The sequence below is a fragment of the Podarcis pityusensis genome (assembly GCF_964106645.2).
Source record: "Podarcis pityusensis genome assembly, chromosome: 11".
Taxonomy (NCBI): domain Eukaryota; kingdom Metazoa; phylum Chordata; class Lepidosauria; order Squamata; family Lacertidae; genus Podarcis; species Podarcis pityusensis.
In genome coordinates, this window is record NC_138036.1 from 56681052 (window position 1) to 56691080 (window position 10029).

Here is a 10029-nt window from a genome sequence, read left to right on the forward strand (position 1 = left end):
CTGCTTGTTTTTAATAAAATTTAATTTTTACTCAGAAAACTTGAGAGGTCTGCAGAAGGAATGTGGAAGGCTCCAACTTGACATTTACAGGTTTAAGAAAAACCAGACAAACCTTCAGAAAAAAATTACATATGACATGTAAGTATGTGATGATTGGCCAACTTCTGTATAAGCAAAATGGCCACAAGCCAAGTTATTCAAGCACTAGCTTTGGTTACATATTTAGATTTTAAGCAATGTGTTTCCTACATTGAAGTCAATGGGATTAAAAAAATATAAAAATCAGGTTTGCTGTTTTAAATATTTTGCTGCACTGGCTCACAGATCTAAGAATTTAATTATAATACTGTACCTGTGAACAAACCAAAACAACAAAGGTTGGGTATAATTTTGCATTTAAATATAGGATATTTCTAACTTAAAAAGAAATATTTAAGTTAGAAATATTTCTAACTTAAAAAGTATAGACATCACCTTGCCAACAAAGCTCCGTATAGTAAAAGCTCTGGTTTTCCCAGTAGTGATGTATGGAAGTGAGAGCTGGACCATAAAGAAGGCTGATCGCCGAAGAATTGATGCTTTTGAATTATGGTGCTGGAGGAGACTCTTGAGAGTCTCATGGACTGCAAGAAGATCAAACCTATCCATTCTTAAGGAAATCAGCCCTGAGTGCTCACTGGAAGGACAGATCCTGAAGCTGAGGCTCCAATACTTTGGCCACCTCCTGAGAAGAGAAGACTCCCTGGAAAAGACCCTGATGTTGGGAAAGATGGAGGGCACAAGGAGAAGGGACGACAGAGGACGAGATGGTTGGATAGTATTCTCGAAGCTACCAGCATGAGTTTGACCAAACTGCGGGAGGCAGTGGAAGACAGAAGTGCCTGGCGTGCTCTGGTCTATGGGGTCACGAAGAGTCGGACACGACTAAATGACTAAACAACAACATTTCTAATTTGCCTTACCTACATCCCTCTGCAGTTCTGCTGGCTCCTGGGTCTACCAGAAAAGTATATCTGCTAATGTAGCTGGATTGTCATCTTGGCAACAACAATTGGCCTGCAATTGGCTGAGTGGTGCAGAGAGCTGGTTGTCTCAGGAGGTTGGCAGAAATGTCTGCCAGGGTCGGACAGGAACAAGTGCGGCTTTGAGATTTTTGGGACCTTTTTTTTAATTGCTTGAACACTTTCTAATTGCTTGAACTAAGCCCTAGTTGCCTAATGGACCAGCCTGTACTAACTTTAATCAGGGAGTTGGAGAAGCAGAAACGATGCAACCAGCTAAAATACTCAAATTCAGCAATTGGCCATACATTGTTGGTTGTCATGTTTCAAAAATATTCTCTTGGTTAACAATATACACTAGTAGATGGGAGGTTTCTCAGGAGCATGAGGCCCTAATTCTGCACTTACTGTGCAAAGCTATAAATCTGCCACTGGTCCTGCACAATTTGTGACTGTACAAGCCTCACGAGGGGCTCAATAAACCTCCAATTCATGATCTCTCTAGGACTACAAAAACAAGGAGGTTGTCAGTCAGACAGAAGGCAGGAGTATGTGTCTGACAGGCTGTGTTTGACTTTGTGGGTTTCAAGTTGTGCAGATCTTTCGTGTTTTAAAGAACACATTTTACAAACGGCATTCTGTTGCTTGGTTCTAGGTCTCAGTGTATCAGTCAGATGAAGGAACTGAAAGAACAATATGAAGAAAGGATAGAAGCAACCTGCAAAAAAGGCAGTCAGATAGCAGAAGACATGAAGAATAGTTCAAAAATATTAGAGAGAAATGATCAAGTAAGTTTTAAAAATTTGTTTTAGAGGGGTATTTATACACAAATTGTAGGTGAACCAGGCTGGCTGAACTGATTCAGGCCATTATCCAGACCTCTATGTGGGGCTGAACAACTACAATTGTTGATGGCCCAAAGTAAGAAGAAGGTGAACCACAATACTTCTCTTCCCATCTCCATTTTTTGAATGCATATTCCTTCCATTTGTTGCTGCCTTGACCTTTTGGAATTCCAGTGTGCTCATTTAACTTTAGAAGTACCTAAACTTTGGCATGCTTATCTAACTCCCCAGTTAGAGCAGCAGCAACTTAAAAGAATCAACATTGTTTCAGTTAAATTATTTAAGTCATTGAACTTAAACAAGGAACTTTCAGTTCAACACCTGTTGTTTGAGGAAGATTTATGACACCTTCCTTCAAAACCTTTGACCCTCATTTTTTTTTTTTTTTTTTGGTAAATAGTATAGCTCCATTCTATGCCAACAGGTAAACTTCCTCTTCCTTAACTGAGATTTATTTGTGGGCATAAAATCATTTGTCACCGTAGATGACAGGGAGTGGCACATAAAAGTTGTACTTAGTACATTTTCATAAAGTTGTGAAGGATTGAGGAAATGATTAACTGTAAAAAGTGAGTTTTTATAATGCATTTAAAATTACTCAGAAGTATCCAAACAGCTTTCAAAGTTTGGTCACATTGCATGAAAGCCAAAATTACCTTCCCTCCATCTCTCTCTCATTACGCCAACTATATGAGAGAACTCTGACTGGATCCCCTGAAGTAATAATCTTTTGAAAGCTGGCATGGGGAGGAAGAAGGCTTTATTCTCCCCCTCCCCACTGCCACAGACCTGATCCAAACATACAGGATGCTTGTTTGCTTTTCCCTCTGTGGCTAATAGCAGCTCTATGGGTCCCCCCCCATAGGGTTATGGGGAGGTTGACTCTCCTCATACAGTGGCTTTGATTAAAATTGTTATCCCCCTGCATGAGCCTTTCTTAAGAGCAGACAATTATGTGGAGAGATCCAATCACAAATCCGGCTAGATCCTGTCACAATGTGGTAAAGCTGAAAACTACCTAAGTCTCTTCCGATTTCAGTAGGAGAGAAAAGTGTTTAACCTGCCCCTAGAAATTAATGGGACCTGCTCCCTGGTCATAGGCATGCGATGAAATATATACATGTAGCTATTGTCAAATGTAACTTCTTCCATACATATCTTGTGGCTTGTGAAGCAGCCACAAGAAGGGAAAACAGCTGTCTGTTTTACTGTCGTTCAGTTTCTACCAAGGACTTTGTTTTAATTTTGCTGTGTAACCACTTAAAGTAAAAATTATAATAGTAGATTATTCATTTGCGCTGAAGAATGGTATGAATCAAGTAGGGCTGTTTTTTTGTTTTTGTTTTAGATAAATATTCAAGAGCCAACAGAGTTTGGGCAGCGTGACCTGACGAAACAGGGAAATGAACTTCAAGGAAAACATTACATCTCTGATGATGCTTTGAAACTAGAAATCTCAAAGCCAACGCCACCCAGCATAAAAAATGTGGCAGAACTGGATTATCAAAGAGAAAAAGGTAAGAGTGTTGTATCAAAGATTACTATAAATTTCCAATCTCATCATCAGGTGTTAGCATCTAAAACAAATAGTCCAAAACACCGAACGACTTTGCATGAATAAGATTTGTTCCCCAATACAAAGTTGTGACTTTGACCAGAGTTGAAACAGTGATTCTATCACTTTCTGCCTCTCAGGCTTACTATCTTCACAGTAGTCATGTTGTGAGCTTAGCAATGCTAGAAATATAGGTATGTGAGTGTTCAGTTCTTGAAGTGATGCTTTCATTGCCTGTGCAAGGGAACGTGCTTCTGGTTTTCGTTGGGCTCCTGCCCACCCCACCAATGAATGAAATATGGTCACAGCTAATGATGGGGATCCTGGGCAGGGCAATCTGGTGCTAGGTTAAAGCCATTTTCCAGGCGTTTGATTAGTGGCCTCATTTTACTTCTGCTGTTTGCTGCTAGGTTTTAAAAGGGATTTCCCCGTCTGCGATCCAAACCAAAGACCCTATTGTTTGCAAGGCATTGCTGCGCTGGTATTTCTTCACAAACTCAGTCGCTGCTCACATGACATTTGGAAACACAACAGTGTTTCTCCCTTATTTATAATGCCATTCCATGCTATGTGTCATTGCAAAGCAGGAAAGGTCTTAAGTCAAATTTGCTGTACTGTATCTTCATCATGTAGGAACACGGGTGGCGCTGTGGGTTAAACCACAGAGCCTAGGACTTGCCGATCAGAAGGTCGGCGGTTCGAATCCCTGCAATGGGGTGAGCTCCCGTTGCTTGGTCCCAGCTCCTGCCAACCTAGCAGTTTGAAAGCACATCAAAAGTGCAAGTAGATAAATAGGTACCACTCCGGCGGGAAGGTAAATGGCGTTTCCGTGCACTGCTCTGGTTCGCCAGAAGTGGCTTAGTCATGCTGGCCACATGACCCAGAAGCTGTCTGCAGACAAACGCCGGCTCGCTCAGCCAGTAAAGCGAGATGAGCGCTGCAACCCCAGAGACGTTCACGACTGGACTTAACTGTCAGGGGTCCCTTTTACCTTTATCACATAGTGTGGAAGTAACTATTGCTTGATAGGTCACTGTGTGGAACAAGGGTCTCCCAACATTTTTGGACCCCTGTGCACATTTTGAATTCGAAGAGACTACTGTGAGCACCAGCCACAAAATGGCTGCCGTGAGGAATGTGGCATAACATAAACCATCCCGACAACATGATTATATATCTCCCCCCCCCAGTGAGTTTCTGGCTAATCAACAGGGATCATTCCTCAATATTAGGGAAAATATACAACACTTACTGTACAGAAATAGTTTCAGAAGATACCTGCACATCTTGCCTCTTAATTTCCTTTCTTGGAGGACAAGAGATGATTATTTAAATGAAAGCTCAGACTTTAGGACACCTGCCCTGCTGCACCAATGAAAGAAAGCCTTTGCAGTGCTAGCTTTGTCCCCCCTGGTTCAGATGGTTAATGCATAATAATTGTCTTTCTGGTAGCGTGCATAGAGGGAAAGGTGACTGTACCCCCAAAATGGCTGCATAGGAGCCACTACCACAATCACAAACATTCTCTCCCTCATACAAAGTTAAGGCTTGGGGGAAAGGGCTTTCAAGTTAAGTGCAGCGGCACACTGAGAATTAGCATCCAGTTGAGGGCAAAATGGCAGATAAAGCTTCTTCATTCCTAAATGTACATAGTTGCATGTGTGCGTGCAGGTGTACATACAATACCATTGACCATACCTACCGCTGATATGTGGCTCTCAGTTCGAAAAAGGTTAACCACCTCTGTTGCAAACCAACTGGCCCAAGCAAGACTATGCTTGTTGACTGTTGTTATGGTGAAAAATTTACTAGATCCTAAGCTGTTTTTCTGACACTGCATGGAACATTCCACTCCTCTCTCGTTGCTCAATCTGTTGCTCATGTATCTCTGCATACCGTTTGGACATTGACACATCCTGTCCCAAGTTGTCCTCTGAAGATGGAACTTTGTCCCAAACCCAAATGAGATCCTGGATCCTGGGGATTTCCCCCCCTTTTGATGCACCTCCTTGATTAATACCCCCCACCCAACTTTCTCTTGCCTTGAGGATGGTAGTAAAATCTGGTTACAGCAGGTAAATAGACTCAAGTGAGTCATACCTGTACTGCGTCATTGTGTATTTTGTGCTGCTATTTGTGGGAAGAATGTTGAACATCTAGCTCGTGAGAGAAGCGTATAAAAATCTGCACTCATTTTGCTGATCTTAAGGAGAAATATCCAGCTTGCCCAGAAAACTCTGCTATATGTTCACTTGCTGCAAAGTCCTTTTTAAGGGATTGCAGGTGTGGACAATGGGAGTGAAAAAGTCCCAGCTCATTCGCCATCATGCTGATTCCTAGACCCCTGCCCAGTAAACACGAAGTAATACAAAATACACCTGGTGAAAGTTTCTCTTTATTTATTGACTATTACTATCTAAACTCTGAAAGTGGAACAGCCCACTGGAAGCAGTAAAACCGTACACATTACCAGTTTCATATTAATCCCTCAGTCTAATGTACCTTGGGACGTGGGTGGCACTGTGGGTTAAACCAGAGCCTAGGACTTGGCGATCAGAAGGTCGGCGGTTCGAATCCCTGCGACGGAGTGAGCTCCCGTTGGTCGGTCCCGGCTCCTGCCAACCTAGCAGTTTGAAAGCATGTCAAAGTGCAAGTAGATAAATAGGTACCGCTCCGGCGGGAAGGTAAACGGTGTTTCCGTGTGCTGCTCTGGTTCACCAGAAGCGGCTTAGTCATGCTGGCCACATGACCCGGAAGCTGTATGCCAGCTCCCTTGGCAAGCAAAGCGAGATGAGCGCCGCCACCCCAAAGTCGGCCACGACTGGACCTAAAGGTCAGGGGTCCCTTTACCTTTATCATGTACCTTGCCAACACCTCTTCCTCCATTTTATACTTGATTTGACTGTGCTGGATAACAGGGCCTAATGAATGAAGAATGTTTGGCATGGAGGATCTCAAGTCAGTGTAAAGGTTAGGTCAGGTTGCATGCCTTGCAGATCTTTCCTAGCCTTATACTTTCTCAGTCCATGAATATGTATTAAAAGAGAAGCGCAGGATGGTCTCCAGAAGTGGAACAATGTGTTCAGTAAGTGTCTTGTATGACAAGCACCTTTAACCAACCAAAAGACTGCATGGACTTCTGGTTTCAATAGGTGGTGTGCCCATTTTGTGAAACAAGTTAGGCAAGGAAAAGCAGCTTAAGTTTTAAATACTTAAATTTTCATACCAATCCCATTCTTGCACTGTGTTCTTATTGTGCTTTTACAATTGTTTACAAAAGGAACTGCTTTTGCTGTCAACGAAAAGGAACCCAAGGAAGAGGAACACTCTGTTGAACAGGACAACCTACAAATAGTTGCTAAGCTTAACGCAGATAATAATGGTCTGCCCCCAGAACCAGGAATGGAACAGAGGTCGTATGAAGAAGTTAAAAATGTACTTGAAGTAGCAGCAGAAAAGCAGGCAGGCAAATTGGCAGAAGCTATGCGCCAGCAAAATGCCAATCAAGCAAAAGCAGACGATGAAGAAGTTGAACGAGAGCACCTTTTAAATGATGAGCTGCAGCAGGATGAACAGGAGACCAGAAAGACTGGTTAGTATGAAGGCTTGGCTGCTGTCCAGGAAGGACATATTTGAGTGTATAAATAAACAGCAAAGGAAAAATATAACCAGCTGTAGTTTGACATCTATCACTCCTGAAAAACTGTGTTTTGGGTGTAGCACTTGGTGTCAAACTTCCATTCCTGTTTATAATTAATAGTTATCGCCGAGGAAACAGAATGCCAAAAGTTTACCGTATTTTTCGCCCTATAGTACGCATTTTTTCCTATGTGGCGAATGCAGGCTTTCGCTGAAGCCTGGAGAGCGGGGGGGGGGGGTCAGTGCACACCGACCCCTCTCACTCTCCAGGCTTCAGGAAGCTATCCGCTAGCCGTGGGACAGCTGCACGAAGTCGCGCAGCTCTCCCACGGCTAGCGGAGAGCTTGCCTGCACCCAGAAGCTTGTGGCGCGCTGAGCTCAGCACGCCCCAGGCTTCCAGCTTCGCGCAGCTCTCCGCTAGCCGTGGGAGAGCTGCGCAAAGTCGCTCAGCTCTCCCACAGCTTGCAGATAGCAGCCTGTTCTGGGGGCTGGGGTCGGGGGAAGCTTGGGCTTCCCCCGCCCCAGCCCAGCACCTGGGGGGGGGGGAAATAATTTTTTTTCTTTATTACCCCCCCAAAAACTAGGTGCACGCTATGGGCCGGTGCGCCCTATGGGGCAAAAAATACGGTACTTGTTTTTCTCCCCACAATATTTGAAGTATATTATTTCTCCATCTACCACTGGAAACAAAATGGTGGAGCATCTTTAGTTCCAAAACCATGTTTAGAAGTGAGCTTGTTTCACTTTGAACATACTACTTTCCCTCTTTGTGTTAGAGGTTATCATAGGGCAGGAGTGACTAACCTCGTTTGGGCTGCTGGGTCAGAGGCCAAAAGGGTGTGTGGCCAGTTTATTAAAGACAGATTTGGGGTGGGGTGGGGTGGGGAGGTCTCAAACATCTTGGACCTGTAGGAATGGTATTTTTTTCCCAGTGGAGGAAGCCTTGAGGGCCTCACAACATAGGAAGTCAAAATTATTTTTTAAATATAACATTTTGTGAGGAGGATGTCAGTTTTCTTGGGAGGCTGGATGTAGACCATTCCTGCAGTAGGGCAGTATGCTACACATCCAAAACTCATTCAACTGCATTGACAAGGCATAGTAGGTTTCTAAAATAGATTATCCTAATTCCAAACCCTAAGGGAGGACATGCCACCCAGCTCCTTGCTAATTGTTAAAAGATCCTTACCTATTGGTAAGCAGAGATCATACAGCAGACCACTTGAAGGAATAAAGAGGTGTCTATGAGAATATGTTTGATCTAGCATGCCACCAATGCAAATATTGCCTGTATCTCAAAGAAATGATCAGGTTGCAAGAGTTTTGTTGTTGTTTAGTCGTTTAGTCGTGTCCGACTCTTCGTGACCCCAGGCACTCCTGTCTTCCACTGCCTCCCACAGTTTGGTCAGGTGCAAGAGTTTACCAGGGTATAAAAGTGTTGAGACAAATGAGCACTATCAGGTATTACAATATTTAAATAAAACCATTAGTAATCTCGCCTAACTACTGAAAATGTAACGTGCCTATGCTGGTTGGTTGGTTGGTTGACTGATTGATTGTAATGAGCCGAGAAAGCCCAGTGTTAATAATTGAAATATTGAATGCTCTACAGTAAAAGACAACTTTTATATTCAATAAGATTCATTAAAAGAATTATTCTGACTTGTCTTTGCAGGTGAATTTGGAATCAAAACAGCAAACCAGGATAACGTAGTGGACTACAATTTAGAAATGAACGAGGCGGAATCTGAAACAGATAAGCAAGCTGCTCTTGTTGACAGCCAAAGTAACTTTAATGGTAAGTGGTGCATTTTCTGTTCTCAAAGATATTCTAGAATACCTTAAAACTATTTTGCACAGTGATCAGTCAGGTTTTTCATTAGTTTAGTGACATTTAAAACATTTTCAAACTGGGTATTTAGCGAACTTTGTCCTGATTTAGCACCATGGGAGGTCATGCTGACAGCTGCCATTATGTTGTGAAAAACTGTCAGTTGAAAATATGTAAATTTTGCACAATGACCAATAGACAGGCATAATGTTTATGTGTAACTATTCTATGATTAAATATCTAAGTAACCGAACTCTATGTATTTAGAATTTCATAAAATTTCTTCTTTTCAGTCCAGAAACTTGAAGATCCCAACATGCAAAACCACTTATTTAAGCCTGGTGAAGAACATCAACAGAGGCTGTGAATAATGAGTTGTTGCAGGAAACAACTACAGACACTGAGACAAGGCTTGAAACCTTCAAGGCTTGAAATGTTAGACTGAAGCGGATCAATTAGGGTTTATTTAAATAATTTCTGACCTTATTAACTTGTCTCCTGATGTAACGTTCTTACTATTCCTATGAAGTATGCCATGAAAACATTTCAGGAGGAAGCATTTTTTTTTATTAAAAAATGAATCTATACCTGTTCTTCTGGTTCTCCTGGAACTGTGACGAAAAAGCCCCCAAATACAAGTTGTCTAGCTACCAAAACTGGAATTTCTTAAACTCTAGCTATCAAAGAAAGACAGTTCTTCCCAATCATTACTGGATTTTGTACTTGTTTTCCACAGCAATTTCCTCCAGAAAGAAGATATCCTAGGGTTATATATATAAACCAGTTTTAAACACTGAAATATTTGCCCATAGTAGTAGCCAAGAGCATGATTTATGATCTTATTGCAACTTGGAAACATGGAGAAGATGAATCTACAAGCCTCAGATAGTATCAACTATTTCTTATGAAGTATCTTAATGTAAAACAAAGCTCAGTACTCTCATCTTATCACACGAATAGGAAAAAGCATGGTACTGAAGTGGACTCAGTATAGGGTCATAGAACTTTATACCTGTTGAAATTCATCCTTGACCGTAGTGGTGACCCTTAAAAATAACAGGCACATAGTAAATGTGGTACAAGTTTGTTGCTCCATAATCTTTTTTCATGTTTACCAACTAACGGTTCTATCCAGTTGGTGCCCTTGCACAAACACTT

At 42.1% G+C, this 10029-nt stretch overlaps 1 protein-coding gene across 1 annotated transcript in view; it reads left to right on the forward strand.

Moving 5' to 3' along the window:
• The window catches only part of GOLM1 (golgi membrane protein 1), a 29996-nt gene extending 20560 nt beyond the window's left edge, over positions 1–9436 (forward strand). The window contains exons 5-10 of the mRNA XM_080972946.1: positions 36–138; positions 1657–1789; positions 3195–3363; positions 6682–6993; positions 8716–8838; positions 9165–9436. Coding sequence (XP_080829072.1) covers positions 36–138; positions 1657–1789; positions 3195–3363; positions 6682–6993; positions 8716–8838; positions 9165–9238 — 914 coding nt within the window. The 3' untranslated portion in view covers positions 9239–9436. The remainder of the gene's footprint in view (positions 1–35; positions 139–1656; positions 1790–3194; positions 3364–6681; positions 6994–8715; positions 8839–9164) is intronic.
• Positions 9437–10029: the final 593 nt, after the last annotated feature.